This window comes from Cavia porcellus, unplaced genomic scaffold, assembly GCF_034190915.1.
Source record: "Cavia porcellus strain 051 isolate PalLab524CR breed Dunkin Hartley unplaced genomic scaffold, mCavPor4.1 scaffold_6, whole genome shotgun sequence".
Taxonomy (NCBI): Eukaryota; Metazoa; Chordata; class Mammalia; order Rodentia; family Caviidae; genus Cavia; species Cavia porcellus.
In genome coordinates, this window is record NW_026947489.1 from 44,992,364 (window position 1) to 45,012,337 (window position 19,974).

Genomic DNA, 19,974 nt, shown 5'->3' on the forward strand with positions numbered 1-19,974 from the left:
GATAAATATCAAATTAGCTATAATCATTACTCTTCCTGCGCTGTGTGGCACAAGCTGAAGGCCTCCACAGTGAACTGTACCTAGAGGTGCAGCCTCGGCCCCCCACTTAGAACCTGATAGGGCCCTGCCCAGCATCCCCAAACAGCCGGGGACCTTCGGTACATTACTCAGGTCCTGCCTGGGCCCCACCCAGTGATCCTAGGAAGCAGGGGAACTCCTTGTGCTGAGTGGTGTGAGCTAAAGTTCTACCTAATCGTGCAGCCTTGACACCTTGCTGGGAACCTAGTAGGGCTTGAAAAGCAGCCGAAGCAGCTGGGACGCTTTGGTGCATCATGTGGCAGGAGCTGAAGCCCCCACAGTGTACTCTATCTAGCTGCTCAGCCTTGGTATGCCACTAAAAACCTGGTGGATCCCGCCTAGCAACCTCAAGCAGCTGAAGAGCTTTGGAGTATCCGGTGTACTGAAGATCTGTCTAACATACTCCGCCCATTCAGGGAGCCTTCAAGTGCCACTAGGGACGTGGTAAGGTCTGACTAATGACCCCCAACTCAACTGAAGAAACTCCCTGCAATATAGACAGACTTACTCAACCCAGGAAACTGAGACTTTGCATTTGGCTGTCCTAGGGGAATATAGGAAAATGACAAAGACAGCAGAACAAAATACAATCTCAAACCTCCAATCCCAAACAAGCCTACAACACATGGACACAGAAAAAGTATAAGCCATACAGCAGAAACTTGTGAAATGATAGCAACTGCAGTAAGGAAACAACTCTATGTAGTTGTAAAGGAACTCAGGTTAGAAATAATCTCCCAGGTAAAACAAAAAATGATAAATGTAATAAAAGAAACACTAAACACATTTAAAGACAAAATAGTTAGGTCTGGAGATTTAGCTCAGAGGCATAAGCACCTGCCTGGCAAGTGTAAAATCATGAATTTGATCCCTGAAATTAAAAAAAAAAAAAAAAGACGTAGTTAAAAAGATAGAGGAGCACCGCAAAAAGATGGAAACCTTGCATGAACAATATATGAAAGAAATAGAATGCATGAAACAGAGTCAAAGAGCTACCCAGGAAATAATTCCTGGATTTCATCACAAGCTAGCAAAACTGCCTCCATGATGTAAAGATAGACTTTTAGATCTTGAAGATAAGATTACAGCTAGTGAACAGGAAAGGAAAAATCTTTTAAAAATAACAAGGAATCAGGAAATAATTCAACAGTTGCAAGATGATGCAAAGAAAAACAATGTAAGATTGATCGCTCTCAATAAAAAAGATGACAAGTGATATAAAAAGACTATTTACAGAAATAATAGCTGAAAATTCCCCAAACATGGAAAAAGAAACTGACATTCAGATAAGTGAAGCATATAGAACTCCAATTAGCCATAACCAAAATAAGTTTACATCCAGACATATGATAATCAACATCCCAGAAATCCTACACAAGAATGGAATATTAAAAGCTATTAGAGAGAAACAAATCACCTATAAAGGAAAGCCCATGAGAATCACAGCAGCTTTCTTAGCACAAATAATCAAGTCAAGAAGATTGTGAAATAAAGTACTTCAAATCCTAAAGGAAAACAACTTCCAACCCAGACTGATGCATCCTGAAAAACTATCCTTCAAAATTGATGGAGAAATAAGATACTTTCAAGACAAAAAACAGCTGAAGAACTTCAAGACCACCAAACCAAACCAGCAAAGAGTACTAAAAGATATTCTAGATAGACATAAAAATAACTACAACTCCAAGAACAACAACAGAAAAGAACTATCAAGCAAGGCAAACAATTAAACAGAAGGAAAAAGTAAAGCACCAACAGTAAAAAGACAACATGACAAAAATAAGCTTATTTTTGTATATATCAGTTTATATATATCAGTTATAGCCATTAATGTAAATTCACCAATTAAAGAAGCAGATTGGCGGAATGGATCTACAAAACAACATCCAACCAGATGCTTATACAAGAAACCATCTAACCCAAAAGGAAATTCATGGACTGAAAGTCAAAGGATGGAAAACAATACTTAATGCAATGGGAACCCCTCAAAAAAGTAGGGATAGCTATTATGTTTACAGACAATGTAAACTTCAAACCAAGAATGATCAAAAGAGATAAAGAAGGTCACCACATACTGGTTAGGGAAAAACTTCAAGAGGAAGAGATAACAATCTTAACTATGTATGCACCAAATATGGGAGCACCTAGCTATATAAAACAAACATTAATAGAATGAAAAATCAAATAAGCAATAACACAATTATAAAGGGAGACCTTAACACTCTATTGACATAAAGAGACAGATCAACCAGACAGAAAATCAGCAAAGAAATAACAGAATTGAATCAAACATGTGAACAAATGGACTAATTAGTAGATGTGTACAGAGTTCTCCACTCAAAAACATAAGAATATATATTCTTTTCAGCTTCACGTGGGATATTCTCTAAAACAGGCCATCTACTAGCCAAAAGAACATGCTTAAGTAAATGCAAAATAAAAATTATCCCACTCATATTTGATCATAATACGTTGAAACTAGAACTTAATGACAAAAGAAACTGCAAAAACTCCATAAACAAGTGGAAATTAAATAATACACTCCTGAGCAATCAGTGGGTCACAGAGGAAATTAAATAACACCTACAAGCAAACGAAAATACAAACACAACTTACTGGGACTTGTAGGATGCAATGAAAACAATCCTCAGAGGGAAATGTATTGCATTGAATTCCCACATTAGGAAAACAGAACAAACACAAATAAACAACTTGATGCTACACCTCAAACATCTAGAAAAAGAAGAGCAAGTCAAGCTCAAAGCCAACAGAAGGGAGAAAATTATAAAGATTAGAGCAGAGATTAATTCAATAGAGACTAAGAAAATGGTACAATGAATTAATGAATCAAAGAGTTGGTTCTTTATAGAATAAATAAAATTGATAAGCTCCTAGCCAACTTTATTTTAAAAAGGAAAGGAAAAAACTCAGTTCATGCAACATGGAATGAAAAGGGAGAAATCACTACAGATCTTGTGGAAACACAAAAGATCTTCAATACCTGCTTCAAAAACCTTTACTCTCATAGGTTCAATAACATAGATGGAATAGACAGATCCCTAGAAATATATGAATTATGAAAACTGGATCAAGAAGATGAGAAAACTGCTGAATAACCCAATTTCAGTTAATGAAATTGAAAATGTAAATAGAACCTTACCAACAAAGAAAAATTCTGATAGATCCACCACTGAATTCTATAAGAAATTCAAGGAAGACAGTGCCAACATTCTTCAAATTTTTCAGTGAAATTTAAAGGGAAGGAATTCTCCCTAACTCATTCTTGCAAGCATTACCCTAATACCAGAGCCAGAGAAAAAACAACCAAAAAAGATAACTACAGGGCAATGAACACAGATGCAAAAATCCTCAAAAATAATGGCAAACAATGCAGTAAATCATCAAGAAGATTATATACCACGACCAAGTGGTATTCATCTCAGGAATATAAGGATGGTTCAACATACACAAATCAATAAACATAATACATCATATCAATAGAGCCAAAGATAAGAATCAGATAATGATTTCAATAGATGCAGAAAATCTTTTGATAAGGTCCTTACTCATTCATTGTAAGAACCCTATGGAAAATTGGAATAGTAGGTCTTTACCTCAATCTGATAAAAACCATATACGATAAATATTAAATAGTCAAAAACTGAAAGCGTTCACTCTAAATTCAGGAATAAGATAAGGACTCCAATATGACCACTCCTATTCAATATAGTGTTGAAAATAACAGCCAGAGCAATTAGACAAGAGAGAGAAATAAAAGGAATTAAAGACATGAAAGGAAGATGTTAAATTATCATTATTTGCAGATGATATGATACTCTATATAAAACATCCCCAAAACTCCTTTGAAAGACTTCTAGATGTAATAACCAAATTCAGTAATATAGCTGTATACAAAGTCAACACTCAAAAATCAATAGCATTCCTGTACACAAACTACAAACTCACTGAAAGAAAAATAAGAGAAACTACACCTTTCACAACAGCATCCCAAAATAATGAAATAATTATGCATCAATCTAACAAAGGAAGTAAAAGATCTGTTCAGTGAAAATTACAACACTTTGCAAAAAGAAATCAAAGAGGGTCTCAGAAAATGGAAAGACACTCCTGGTTAATGGATAGGAAGAACACACATTGTGTACATGATTATTCTCCCAAAATTGTTATACAGATTTAATGTAATTCCAATCAAAATATCATTAGCATTCCCACTGGTCAGAGAAATCATTACTAAAATTCATCTGGAACCAAAAGAGACCTAGAATAGCAAGGGCAATTCTGGCCCACAAAGGCAAGGCAGGAAACATCACAATCCCTGACATGAAGTTATACTACACAAAGCTAATGTCTTGAAATCAGTATGGTACTGAAATAAAAATAGAAATGAAATCAATGAAATAGATTAGAAGATATGACCACAACTACAAACACACTTAGCCACCTTATCACCAAACATGTTCACCAGAAGAAAGACAGCCTAAATAATAAGTGGTTTTGGAAAAAAACTGGCTTTCTACATGCTGAAAACTACAACCTATAGACCCATGACTATCATCATACACTAAATTAAGGTCAAAATGAATCCAAGATCTAAATATTAAAGTAGAAACATTAAATCTTCTGGAAGACAAAGTAGGTAGAAATCTTAAAGACATATAGGAAGGCAGAGAATTCAAGAACAAAAATCAAACTGCACAGGAAATACTTCCCAAAATCAACAACTGGGATCTCATCTTATTAAAAAGTTTTTATATGTCAAAAGAAATGTCCAACAAAATGAAAAGAAAATGGGAAAAAATCCCAATGAATTGGGAAAAATTTTAGTCAGCTGTCCCTCAGACAAAGAACTTCTATCTGTAACATATAAAGAACTAAAAAAAAAAAAAAAAAAAAATCAGGTCTCAAAAATTCAAAGACCAGGGGCTGGGGATTTAGCTCAGCGGCATAAGCACCTCCCTTGCAAGCAGGCAGTTGCGAGTTCGATCCCTGGCACCAATAAAAAAGAAAAAGACAAAAAAAAAAAAAAAAAAAATTCAAAGACTGAATCCAAAAATGGGCATCTCAGATAAACACACAGTTCTTAGATGAAAAAATACAAATGGCAAATAAATACATGAAAAAAAAGTTCAGCATCATTGGTCTTAGAGACATACAAATTAAAGCCACACTGATATTACATCCCACTCCAGAAAGAATGGCAAGGATCAAGAAAACCACCACCAACAAATGCTGGAGAGGCTGTGAGGAAAAAGGAACACTTCTGCACTATTGGTGGGAATGTAGACTAGTGCATCCACTGTGGCAGTCAGTGTGGAGGTTCCTCAAAAACCTGGAATTGGAAGTCCTATTTGACTCAGCTATTCCCCTTCTGGGCATATTCCCAGAAGAACTGAAAACATCACACCACAGTGATGTGTGCGCACCCATATTAATAGAATCACAATTTGTAATAGCTAAATCTTGGAAACAACCCAAATGCCCATCAACTAAGGAATGGAAAAAAAAGATGTGATATTTTTATACAATGCAGTACTACTCAGCTATAAAGAGGGATCACATTAAGGCTTTTATAGGTAAATAGATGGAACTTGAGACCATACTCATAAGTGAAATAAATCAAATTCACATGTGTAAATATCAAATTGTCTCCCTAGTGTAAGAAATTGAAAGAGTAAATAAGACAAAAAATCTTCAATAAACATTGTGAAAGGGTAAGAAACTGTTCAAAGGTGAAAAAATAACTCAGGGAAAAGGAAAAAGATGGAAGGGAAAAGAAAAAAGATATAAATTTGTATGTATACACTTAAAATAGCTGAGATGATTGTACTAGTAATTAAATTAGCTCTTGAAACAAAACAGTTAACATTCATAGGATTAATCGATTTTGCATGTCATTATCTGGTAATTTGAGTAACTCTTTTGAAGATAACTATGCATAATAACAACCTTTGTTATGTTCCTACAACCTTGTTTTGAAAACCTATGTGTTTATTGTCTTGAGCTCTTTATTATTATTATTTATTTGTCTCTTTTGTTTCTTATTTTTCTTGTCTTTTGTTTTGTTCTATTTTGTTTCTCCCTCTAAAACAGAAAGAATTGATATACACGTATAAGTACATACATGCCTAAAAGTCCTAAAAAGTTTACAAGAATTGGTTTGCTTTCTTTCTTTCTTTCTTTCTTTTTCTTTTGGTACCAGGAATTGAACTCAGGACCTTGCACTTGCCAGACAGGTACTTATGCCACTGAGCTAAATCCCCACTCCAAGAATTGGTTTTCTTATGTGTGATGGTATGAACAGCTATTTTGAAGAAAATGAGACATTACAGTAGCCATTGCTGATTTCCTACCACATTGTTTTGAAGTCCAATAATGATTTTATTCTTCATTTTTATTGGTTTAAATCTGTTTTCTATTATTTGATTTCAATATGTGTGAAGGCATGGACAGCTATTTTGAAGAAAACAAGCAATATTATGGTAGCCCTTGTAGATTTCCCTATTGCCTAGCTTTGAAGGCCTACATTGCTTTCATTCTTCTGTTTTAATTAGTTTTATACTATATTGTTTTGTTTGAAATCATTGCATGTGAAGATATGGACAACTATTTTGAAGAAAACAAGGGACATTATGGTAGCCACGGTTGATTTCCTGTTGTCTTGAAGTCCTGTGTTGCCTAAATTGTTTTTTTCTGATCAAAGTGCTTTGTTTTGTTTTATTCTCTTTAAAATAAAAAAAAAAAAACCTCATTACCATATTTTTTCTTTGTACACTGATTTCTTTTTGCAGGGGGTGGGGTACCAAGAATCAAACTCAGGACCTCACACTTTCCAAGCAGGTACTGTGCCACTGAGCTATATTTAAATTATCATAGACATTGCAATATTGAGTCAATTTTGACTGAAAGAATACAATGTGTAGATTTAGTAAGGAAAACTTATAGACAGCTTTGAAGAATAAGTATGCACTCTCCCTTTAGCCACTGAATAAATGCAAATTTGCATTACACGGTATGTGACCAGTGGATCTCATGTGCCTCTCTCATCTACCCTTCACCTTGCTCTGCACTCAGTAGAGTCCCTGGAGCTCTGGTTTCTACTGACTTTGGCCACTGGAGGTATAAGGCAAAGTCAGCCACTTATCTGCTAAATGAAAGAGCTCCTCAGTGCAAAGTCTTGTGATTAAAGATCACAGCTCCTTGACAGGATCCATGCATATCTTGGCACCTCAGACTGGGCCTGACCATGACCCTTGCCAATTCTAGTCTCCAGTCACGCATTTTAAATTCTCACTTTATTAAAGTTTCATCAAATTACATAACTCAAGTCTGAATTGTTTATCTCTTTTCTGCCTTGACTCTGACTCTACAATATAGGCCTGTAAATGACAACAATGCAAAACCACGTTAATAGCCATAAATTTGGTAAGCCTGAGGCGGTCAGGTAATGTTAAATGAACTGAGAAATTAAACATCTCTCATCACTGGACACCACATGCATCTGGATAAACACATGTAAGATGCAAGAGAAAATCGCTGGCAATAATCATTTATTGTCAAATTAAAAAGCAGAAATTGAAACCACACTCTACCTATAAACATTTCTTAAAAAGTCCCCAAATCTACAAATCATCAGTAAAGAAAAAAAAAAAAAAAAAAAAAAAAGGTTTTGCAAAGAGAAACGGCTGTTTTTTACACCATCGCAATGAATTAATCATGAAATAGCTATGTGTATTAGAGAAGTTGCAATGGATTTAAAAGCCTGAGAGTACACAAATGTACAACTCTACTGATGGAAATTACACACAGCACCAAAGTTTGAAATGAATTTTCAAACACCTAATAGTTAAACAGAACTGGATCCTTCAGTTTTCATCCAGTTTGAGGTAGAACCTGGTATGCAAAGGAGTCCTACAAAGACACAAGGATGTAAAACCTCCTGTCCCTCAACTGCTTTAGTTTGAGAATTCATGAGCAGCTGAAGTATAAACAGGAGAGATGGACACAACAGTACTACACTGGGGGGACTGTATGTAAATAGCTGGGACATCTCTATTGATGCCTGTCAGGGGTAGAAAGTTGTGAGAAACCCAAGATGGCTGTTGAGTGCACTAGGAGAAAAGGAGACAGGGCCACAGCAACATGAAGCATAAGGAGCCCTAGGTTTCCCACTCAGGGCACGATGCCAGCATAAGGGAGTGCAAACACCACCACAGAATACCTGTCACAAAATGTATTACATTTACTGATTTTTAAAAGTAAAAATTCCTCCAAACCCATTATGGCTTGAATTGCTGAGATGGTTCTAGGTCCTAAGCTCTTTGATACATATGTCAAAAAGTATAAGAGAACCCATAAACTTGAAAGCAGCACTGCAGAAGAATTGGATGCACTATTAGGAAGGTCATGTGACAGTAGAACACTGTCCTTCCCAGGAAAATGACTAATAAAAATCTTCCCACCCCTCTTCTTCCTCCCATTACTTCAACCTACTTTGGCCATCTAAAATGGAACCAAATAAGAGCCACTGGGTTGAACTGAAGGAGCTAATACCTACAGTAAAGGACTATGTCCTGTAGCCTTCTGCGGGAAAACTTATTTTTAAATTAGTAAAGGCTTGCAAAGCATGATGAATATATTCATCATGGGGAGTTAATACACATTCACATCTTAGGCTTTTTCTTTGCCCTTCCTCTTCTCTCCGTTCCTTCCCTCTTCATCCCTAGACATCTGCTTCATATCTACAAAAAGTCTAGCCCCCCTATTTCTACCATCTACTTTTTATTCTGCTCTTTAAAATTATTTATACTTTGCGTTTCTCATATGAGAGAACCCACGTGATATGTAAGATTCTGTGTGTTATTTATTTTACTTAGCACTATGGTCTCCAGATGTATCCATTTTCCTATAAATGAGTCAAATTTACTTTTCAAATTTTTCTTTATGGCTGAGTAGGATTCCACTAAGTATGAACATCATACTTTCTTTATCCATTTATCTGTTGATAGACATACAGGCTATTTCCAAGATTTAGCTATTGTGAGTTGTGCTATCTAGGTGTGGCAACCAAGCATACAGTGTGATATTTTCTCCCCAGGAAAAAGGCAAACAGCAAAATCAATTAAATGTTTCCAATTCTCTCTCACTTCCATAACCCCAGGCTGCCAAAATTTCTGTGGATTCCTCCATTATTAAAAGCTCCATGTTAGTCAATTCACCTCAATGCTTAAGCCAAAGGACTCATATGATTAAACAAATAAATAAATCACTGTTTGATGAGAAATATATTCTCCCAAATTATCTTGTCTTTTGTCTAATCATAACCTTTCTTTACTGATGCCCATTAGCTTATTATCTTAAAAAACCATTAACAGTGTAATTGATCACTAATCTAATCTTCCCAGAAAACTTTACAATTCTTAAAAATTCTTGATCTTTACATTGGGGACAGCTATAATTCAAGTTAATAACATAAAAAATGCAGAAATTTTAAAACTTACAGTCATATAACCCAACCCATCCCCCCTCACTTTTCCCACTGAGCCCTGAGGGGTCCTCAATAAAAAGAAGAAAGGAAGTAGACACACAAGAGTCACCCATGAAGAAGGCACCCTTGCCCAGAAACTGGAAAGATTTCGACAGAAAAACATATTTCCAGGTTCTAACCATGCTGTCTGCTCGGTATTATGCTATCAGAGCCTGCTGACAGTTACACATCAGCAGAAGCAGCACTGCTCAACACATAGCACTGACTGTTCAAAAGTGCTCATGGACCAGTGTTCCTCACAACACAGTAGTGCACAACGTAGGAAAACATATGTACCAAAAATCAACAATTAATAAAATTTGCTGCAAGACTTGTCAATCAAAATAATGGTAATTCCTTTTACTAAGGCAATTGCCCCTTGCAAAGAGTTTGAGAACCATCAAAATACTTCTTAAGAAAAGGGATTTGAAGAAATAATGCCTTTCAGAAAAGATCTGATGTACAGAACACTGGGCTTGGGGACAGTAGTCTTCTACCTTGGTGCCTGTGAAGCCTTAGTAGCCTCCTGCTGGGCTGCGGGTGGCTGGGCCCTTACCTTACCACACTGCTTACACTTTCCCTCCTGCCGGCGCCTGTGCACCCAGTGATGACGCACAAAATTCTGTGGGAAAACAAAGTTAAAGGAAAGTGTTTTAATCTGTAAAACTCAATATTCCTTTTTTAATGTTTCATGATTATAGATTTATACAAACCATAATCTATGCCCAAATAAGCACAAAAGCAAGAAATGTATATTTATGACTTATTCAACAATGAGTATGAATTCATTCAAGAAAGAAATGAAGTTAATTCTCTATCCTGAGAAAACTCCCATATTATAGATTCTATCCATCATGCCCCTCCCACTGCCTGCCTAAGGGCAAGTGGCCATACCGGCTTTCTTCCTCTACTGTCTTATCAGTAAAATTCTGAGCACTAGACAGACAGTGTGATATTTACAAATGTGAGTCCTATTTATTTCACTTATGAGGATAGTCTCAAGTTGCCTCCATTTACCTATAAAGGCCTCAAGATCATCCTTTTTATAGCTGAGTATAAAAATACGACATCTTTTTTATCCACTCTGTAGTTGATGGGCATTTTATAAGATTTAGCTATTACAAAATGCTGCTATAAACATGGGTGCACATATATCACTGTGACATGATCTTTTCAAAATTTTTGGGGAAATATCCAGGAAAGGAATAGCTGGGTTGAATGCAACTTCTAATCCTAGCTTGTTGAGGAATCTCCATATTGATTTTGACATTGACTGCACCAGTCTACACTCCTACCAACAGTGGAGAAGCATTCCTTTTTTCCCCACAGCCTCATCAACATTTGTTATCAGTTAATTTCTTAATGGCCGCCATTCTTTCCAGAGTGAGATGCAATCTCAATGCTGTTTTAATTTGCATTTCTCAAATGACCAGTGATGGTGAACATTTCTTCATGTATTTATTTGCCATTTTGTATATCTTCATCTGACAAATGTGTGTTTCTGTTTTGTCTTGTTTTCTTTTTCTTTTTTCTTTAAAAAAAAAAAAACTACAGATTCTGAATGGCTAGAGGATTTTGGACTGGAAGGTACATAAAGTAGGTAAAAGAAATACTAAGAGAGAAGTGAGAAGGTGAAGAAAAGAAACTGGAGCAATAACATCTGATTCAAATTAGCATTTTCCATGCAGCCAGGCACTATTCTAAAAGTTCTACCTGAATGAAACTTAAATTCTCAGGAAGAGAGACAAGACATGGATTTGAAAATGTTTTACTAGATAAAGAAAAGAAAAAGAAAACCAAAGAAAAGAGAAGCCAAAGGCAAGAGCTGTGGGTACATGGGTGATAATTCGGCAATGAGACTGTGTTTAATCCCCAGGTACCCTGAGCAAGACAACCCCTTTCCTTTCAAGTACATAATCACTCCTGTGACCAAGAGGCAAGCAGCCCTGTCATAGCTAGCTCTTAGAGCACCTTAGAAGAAAGAACACTATTTTTAAGATGAATGATGTAGGTAGGCCTAATAACCGCACAACTCGTCCCTCTTAGGTCAATATACCTATAGTACAACCTATTTTCTTTTCTTGCCCTTTTCTGAAATAATACATTTTACTTGATACTACTATGTATTGTAGGATTCAGCCATAATCCATATTTTCTTGTAAGAAGGCCCTAAGGATATATTCAATCATTCAAGAAATATTTACTAATCCTCTACATGCTTGGCACTTTTTAAGGCCACTATCGAGTAAAGAAAAAATATTACATCCACACGTGAAATCAGACAAGCATTACCCAACAAGCATTACCATTATTAATGCCAAAATGCAACCTCTATTTCTGAATAATGTCAAAGCAATTTATACTAAAACAAAAGGAAAACCCTAGAAGGGAAATGGTCTCTTGACTATAATAAGATATAAAGAAGCATAATGATCCCATAAATTACCCTGATTTTCATCTTGCTATTCCCACTGTCACCATTTACTAAAATAAAGACAACTGTATGTATCCTAAGCAAGAAGATAATAATAGTACTTCCTGATTACTGACTGGGTCGCAGGTACTTTTCAGTATATTTTAGGCATAACAATTCTTCTAATCTTCATGAGAATTTTAGTGACTAGAGGTGCTGTGCAGTAGGAATACACTAATGAAGTCTCAGGAGTTCTTCAAGTATTAAATTATTTGTAGATTGCTTGGTACATTACAGTGTTCTGTCCCCCTCCCCAATTCTCCTCTGCTGGCATAGCAACTTCTATCATATCCCCTTAGCACTAGCAACTACATTAACCACATCATTAAACAGTGGGAATATATATTTCTGACATATCAGGTCTCCAGGATCCTGGCCCATTGAGTTCACTATTGCCTGGCCAGAGCCCCTGATTCCCACAAGCACCTCAGAAGACTGGATTCACCCTACTAGAATGCTTCTCTGTGCAAACTTACATGTCTACCTGAGCAATTTGGGTCCCAAGGCTGTTTTTGGCTTTCTAGACAGAGGCCAACATTCTAGGAATCTCCCCAGTTGTCAGCATTGGGCCCAGCTTCAGTTTAAGAACCCCCTACAGACGGTGATATGAGGGACCTTCTTTCTATTCCCTCACTGTGCAAATGAAGCTACTGGTGAACCACTCCAGTAATAAGGACTTCACTCAGTGCTTTCTTAAGAATTAGGGTTCAGAGAACAGCAGCAAATTGCCAACTGTAAAGCATCATAATTCACATTATTGTAAGGCATCTCAGCCAGACATGGTGGTGCCTTCCTATAATTCCAGCACTGGGAGGCTGAAGCAAGAAGCCTGAAGGTTTGAGCCCAGCCTGAGCAACTCAGTGATTTAGCAAGACTTTGTCTCAAAAAAAAAAAAAAAAAAAAAAAAAAAAAAAAAGTATCATGGGGTAGCTCTGCAGAGAGTTTGACTCTAACTAGCATTATCGCCTTCATTTAAATGATGAGGGAACTGCAACACAGAAAGTCACTTAAAAGCAATACCCCATGTCCCTTCAGCATGTCCCTAATGCTTCTTCTCTGCTCTGAAAAAGCTCACTTGACCTACTTCAACAAGATACACTAATAAAAGGATTCCAATGACAGGAGTGAAAATACTGAGTAAGAAAAAATGTCAGACAATAATTAGAAAGGAGAGAAAAATTTAATACACTTGCTCTTAGAAGAAACTAAAGAAAAATGAACAATATCAATGAAAAAAATCTGTGCTTATTGGGATCATAAATCACCTAGTGACTACCAATTGAAGAAGGAAAATACAGGAAGAATTGGATGCAATTATCTGTGAGAAATCATGGCTGACTCATGGAATCATTTAGCTAGTGACAGGTCTACTCAAAAAACTAAACCAACAATTTTCACAAAGCAACAATTATTTAGAAACTAGATGACTAAATTAATCATTTGTACTGTGACATATGTCATTTGGCAAGCAGATTTATAGTACCAGGTAATTTAGCTTACTTGGGAAATTAATTTTTTTGTTTAACTGTTAACATATATAGCTAATAGTCATTAAACATCTTTAATATTATTTTTTCTAAAATCTAAGCAGAAAGCCAGTAAAACTAAGGCACAGGTAAATACTATTACTGAAGAAAGTTAGAGACTCAGTAAACTTAGTAACTATATAATGGATAGTCTATAATTTTAGCTATGGAGATGTCAAGCACCTTTCCATTCAGAATTCTTTTTTTTTTTTTTTCATTCAGAATTCTTATTTGGTCTAATGAATTTATTTTACTGTGGTTTAAACATAATATGATCATGCAATATGTATATGTATCAATTGCCCGAGATGATTGTAACTATCACATATTACAAACATATTCTGATAAAAAGAAATAAAATAAGCTTAAACACACAGTTTAAACAAAGTAAATACACAATAAATGTATGGTGGGCTGATGGAAATCTTATTTCTTTCACAATTAAATCATGTGGCTTTCATCTGAGGGAGTGAGGATCATCAACTGCCTTCATTAACAAGGAAAAGAAAAGTATCACCATAGGCTGATATTGTTTTCTAATCCTTATCCATAAGCAATTTAATTTGACACACTGCTTTCTTTTGATCTTTATTCATGGCTCTTACATTATTGGACTGAAATTAGATTTTTCACACTTCTTCTTTTGGTCATTTTTCAGAGCGCCTAACTTTTTGGACTGAAACTAGGATTTTTACTCTGTTCTTCTGACTAACACATATTGCTCCTAAATTGCTGAACTAATATTACATTTGGAATTCTTATACTCCAAACGTGAGTGTTAATACAGTTGTTAACATAGCAAAGTCGGGCTTTGAACATCCCAATATCTTTCCATTGTTCATCAATAATTTCTGAATTATTCACACTTGAGTAAGGAAAAGACTATCTTTTGAGTTTTAAAAATCAGTGATACATTATGTCAGGGCTTACACTCAATATTTATATTAATTATAAACACCTATCATAATTTTCAAATACCCTTAATTCATGGGTAAGTTGGAAGGAGAAACTAAAAATTATGGAGAACATGCTTTAGTAGTCAAAGGCACAAAATCGCAGTACCTTAGTTTAAGCTGCTGACAGCAGAAATTGAGATAAATGGATAAATTATGAAAAACATTTTACAAATAAAATTGACAAGACTGGCAAACAAATTGGAGGTACTGAGAAGATGAGAGTAGCAATCAGTATGATCCTCAGTTGTTTCAAGTGGGTCACTCATTTTTTATAAGGTGCAAAAGCATGAGGAAAAAGTAGTTTTTATGAAAGTTTCTTTTTTATGCATTATCCTTGAGATGGCCATGATACATTCAAAGGATGTGTCAAATGGAACTTCAAAAACACAGAATGGAAATGTACAGTCAGGAGATGTCAGCTCTTTCAACAAGAATGGGCAGAAAAAAAGACAACCCAGCAGGTTATGTAAAGATTGGAGGACGGGCGGTGAGAAAAGGCAGAAAAGGCTTTCCAACAATGGGAAAAGCAGGCAAGAATGACAACAACAGTCAAGAGAATGAAATATTAACATTTTGGATGTTTCTGAAACTAAGAAGACAAAATATTTGATGAGTTTAGCATGTTAAAGATCGGCTGTTACAATAAAAAAGCAATCTTAGTGAATGAACAGAGTAGAAACTAGCTTAAAATAGGTTAAAAGCATTAGAAGATGACATGCTAAAAATAACAAGCAGATAACATTTCTTGGAAGCATGGCAGTGAACACAAAACTGAGAATTCAAACAGCACAGTTAAGCACAGTTTATTTTTCTAAGATAGAAACTAATAGCTCTCCAGCCAGAGAAGTGCACCACAGGGGCCAGCGGGAAGGAGAGACAACAGCCAAGCTGAGGGAATCCGCTCAGCCCCACCTGCAGCCTCTACAATCGGAGGAGAGCAACACAGGGGCAGGCGGGAAGGAGAGACAACAGCCTAGCTAAGGGAGTCCTCTCAGCCCTGCCTGCAGCCTCTCCAGCTGGAGAAGTACCTCACAGCTGCCAGTGGGAAGGAGAGAGCTGGGCTGAGCTGCTGGAACCTGCTCCGGCCTCCTCTGAGACCTTCTTTTGACCTGGAGAGCACCAGCACTACTGCCACTGCCTGGAGGAGGGAGCAGTCCTGCTAAGGAGGGGCTCCGCTGCCAAAGGAGGGAGCTACACTACCAGAGGAGTCCCAAGAGCCCACGTCATAAGAGACAATTTCCAACACAACCAGGGGAAATTCTGGAACAACATTTAAACACGGAAATATAGGAAAATGACAAAACGAAGGACCAAAATGCAATCTCAAACATCCAGCCCATCCCAAGAAAGCCTAGTAGCCATGTACATAGAAGAAAATACGTGCCATATACCTGAAATACCTGAAATAATAGTAACTGAAATAAAGAAGCAACTCCAAGAAGCTTTAAAGGAATTCAAACTAAAAATAATCTCTCAGGTAAAAGAAGAAATGATAAAAGAAATGAAGGAGATGCTGAACATATCTAAAGACGACAGAGTTAAAAAACTGGAGGAACTAAACAAAAAGATAGAATCCCTGGATAAACAATATAAGAAACAAAAAGAATATATAAAACATGCAAAGAGATATACAGGAAATCAAAAATTCCATTGAAAGTTGTAAAAACTGCCTCAATAAATGCAAAGATAAAATTTTGGACCTTGACGACAAGATTGCAGCCAGTGAACAGGAAAGAAAAGAACTTTTAAAGATAACAAGAAATCAGGGGCTGGGGATTTAGCTCAGCGGCATAAGTGCCTGCCTTGCAAGCAGGCGGTCGTGAGTTCGATCCCTGGTACCGATAAAAAGTGAAAAAGTGAAAAAGACAAAAAAAAAAGACGAATAAAAATAACAAGAAATCAATTCAACACATACAAGATGACGCAAAGATAAACAACATAAGGTTGATAGGGATAAATGAAAAAGAAGGAGACAATATAAAGGATGTCAAGAGGATATTTAGAGAAGTAATAGCTGAAAATCTCCCAAACATGAAATTGGAAACTGATATCAGGATCAATGAAGCATATAGAACTCTAAATAACCAGAGCCAAAATAAAACTACACACAGACATATAATAATCAGCATCCCAGAAACCCAACACAAGAATAGAATATTAAAAGCTGTCAGAGAGAAAAGACAGATAATCTATAAAGGAAAACCTATCAGAATCACAGCAGACTTCTTAACATAAAAAATAAAGGCAAGAAGAGCATGGAGTGAAGTATTTCAGATCCTAAAGGAAAATGATTTCCAACCTAGACAGATGTACTCTGCACAACTGTCCTTCAAAATCGATGGAGAAATAAGATATTTCCACGACAAAGAACAACTGAAGAACTTCATGATCACCAAGCCAATCCTGCAAAGAATACTGAAAGACAGCTTAGATACACTTAGGAAAAAACCACTAAACAAAGCAGACAATTAAGCAGAACAGAAAGATAAAGATGCAACAGCAGATATGTCAGCCGTTGTCATGTCATAATAAACCAATACAAAACAGTTATAACCTAAATGGTCTCAATGCACCAATTAAAAGAAATAGACTGGCAGAATGGATCAAGAAACAAAATCCAACCATATGCTGTCTACAAGAAACTCATCTAACCCAAAGGGATACTCACAGACTGAAAATCAAACGATGGAAAACAATACTCCATGCAACAGGAATCCAAAAAAAAAGCAGGGGTAGCTATTCTGTTTGCAGACAATGTGAACTTCAAACCAATAATGATCAGAAGAGATAAAGAAGGTCACTACATACTGGTTAAGGGAAAACTTCAAGAGGAAGAGATAACTATCTTAAATATATATGCACCAAATTTCAGAGCACCTAGTTATATAAAACAAGCAATATCAGAAACGAAAAACCAAATTAGCAGTAATACGATTATAACAAGTGATTTCAACACAGCATTGACACCAATGGACAGATCAACCAGACAGAAAATCAGCAAAGAAATAACAGAACTGAATCACACCTGTGAACAAATGGAACTGATAGACCTATACAGCGTATTCCGCCCAACAACAACAGAATACACATTCTTCTCAGCAGTACATGGGTCATTCTCTAAAACAGACCATATGTTAACTCACAAAACATATTTAAATAAATGCAAAAGACTTGAAATCCCTTGCATGTTATCGGATCATAACGCTATGAAATTAGAAATTAATGATAAAAATACTGCAAAAATCCCACAAACACATGGAAACTGAATAACACACTCTTGAGTAATCAGTGGGTCACAGAAGAAATTAAACAATACCTACAAACAAATGAAAACACAAATACAACTTACCAGAATCTGTGGGATCCAATGAAAGCTGTCCTCAGAGGAAAATTTATTGCACTGAGTTCCCACATCAGGAAAACAGAACGAATACAAATAAATAACTTGATGCTACACCTCAAACAGCTACAAAAAGAAGAGCAAGTCAAGCCCAAAACCAAAAGAAGAGAGGAAATTATAAAAAGCACAACAGAAATCAATGTAATAGAGACTAAGAAAACAATCCAAAAAATCAATGAATCAAAGAGTTGGTTCTTTGAAAGAATACACAAAATTGATAAGTCACTAGCCAATCTTATTTTAAAAAGGGAAGAAAAACCTCAAATTCATGCAATAAGGAATGAAAAAGGTGAAATCACTACAGACCCAACAGAAATACAGAAGATCATCAACACCTATTTCAAAAACCTCTACTCTCAAAGGTTTGATAACACAGAAGAAATAGATAGATTCCTAGAAACATATGAAGTACCAAAGCTAGATCAAGAAGATGTAAAACTGCTGAATAACCCAATTTCTATTAATGAAATCGAAAACGTAATTAAGTCCTTATGTACAAAGAAGAGCCCAGGCCCAGACGGATTCACTGCAGAATTCTACAAGAAAGACAAAGAAGACCTAAAGCTGACACTTCTCAAACTCTTCAATGAAATTGAAAGGGAAGCAGTCCTTCCCAAGTCATTCCTGGAAGCAAATATTACTCTAGTACCAAAACCTGAGAAAGACCCAACTGAAAAAGAGAACTACAGACCAATCTCCCTAATGAACACAGATGCAAAAATCCTCAATAAAATATTAGCAAATAGGATGCAGCAAATCATCAAGAAGATTATACACCATGACCAAGTAGGATTCATCCCAGGTATGCAGGGATGGTTCAACATATGTAAATCAATAAATGTAATCTACCATATCAATAGAGTCAAAAGAATCACATGATCATGTCTACAGATGCAGAAAAAGCTTTTGACAAAGTACAACATTCATTTATGATAAGAACCTTGCAGAAAATTGGAATAGACGGTCTTTACCTCAACATAATAAACAAACCAACAGCCAGTATCATACTAAATGGCCAAAAATCGAAGGCTTTTACTTTAAAATCAGGCACAAGACAAGGATTTCCCCTGTCACCACTCCTATTTAATATGGTACTGGAAATTCTACCCAGGGCAATTAGACAAGAGAGAGAAATAAAAGGCATAAAGATAGCAAAACAAGAAGTTATATTATCACTATCTGCAGATGATATGATACTCTACATAGAAGACCCCCAAAACTCCAGAGAAAGACTCCTAGATATAATAAATAAATAAATTCAGCAATGTAGCTGGATACAAAATAAATACTCAAAAATCAATAGCATTCCTATACACTAACAACAAAATCACACAGAGAGAAATAAGAGAAGTCACACCCTTCACACTAGCAACAAAAAAAATGAAATATTTAGGAAGTATTCTCAAGAAAGAAGTGAAAGACCTATACAGAGAAAATTATAATACACTGAAAAATGAAACTGAAGATGATCTCAGAAAATGGAAAGCCATCCCTTGCTCATGGATAGGAAGAATAAATATTGTGAAAATGGCCATCCTCCCAAAACTTATATACATTCAATGCAATCCCAATAAAAATACCATCAAAATACCTCATAGATCTCGAGAAATCACTCCTAAAATTCATCTGGAGTGAGAAGAGACCTAGAATAGCAAAGACAGTTCTAAGCAGCAAAGGCAAGGCAGGAGGTCTCACAATCCCTGACTTGAAGTTATACTACAAAGCATCTATAGTTAAATCAACATGGTACTGGAACCAAAAGAGAGCCGAAGATCAGTGGAAAAGATTAGAAGATACAAACACACTCAAACACCTTATCTTTGATAAAGGGGCCAAACATGTTCACTGGAAGAATGACAGTCTCTTTAATAAATGGTGTTGGAAAAACTGGCTCTCCATATGCCGAAAACTAAAACCAGACCCATGCCTATCATCATACACTAAAATAAAATCTAAATGGATCAAAGATCTAAATATTAAAACAGAAACTCTAAATT

At 35.9% G+C, this 19,974-nt stretch overlaps 1 protein-coding gene across 1 annotated transcript in view; it reads right to left on the reverse strand.

Moving 5' to 3' along the window:
• Dgki (diacylglycerol kinase iota) overlaps positions 1 to 19,974 on the reverse strand; it is a 466,489-nt gene that overhangs the window by 244,361 nt on the left and 202,154 nt on the right. The window contains 1 exon segment of the mRNA XM_063250554.1: positions 10,179 to 10,244. Coding sequence (XP_063106624.1) covers positions 10,179 to 10,244 — 66 coding nt within the window.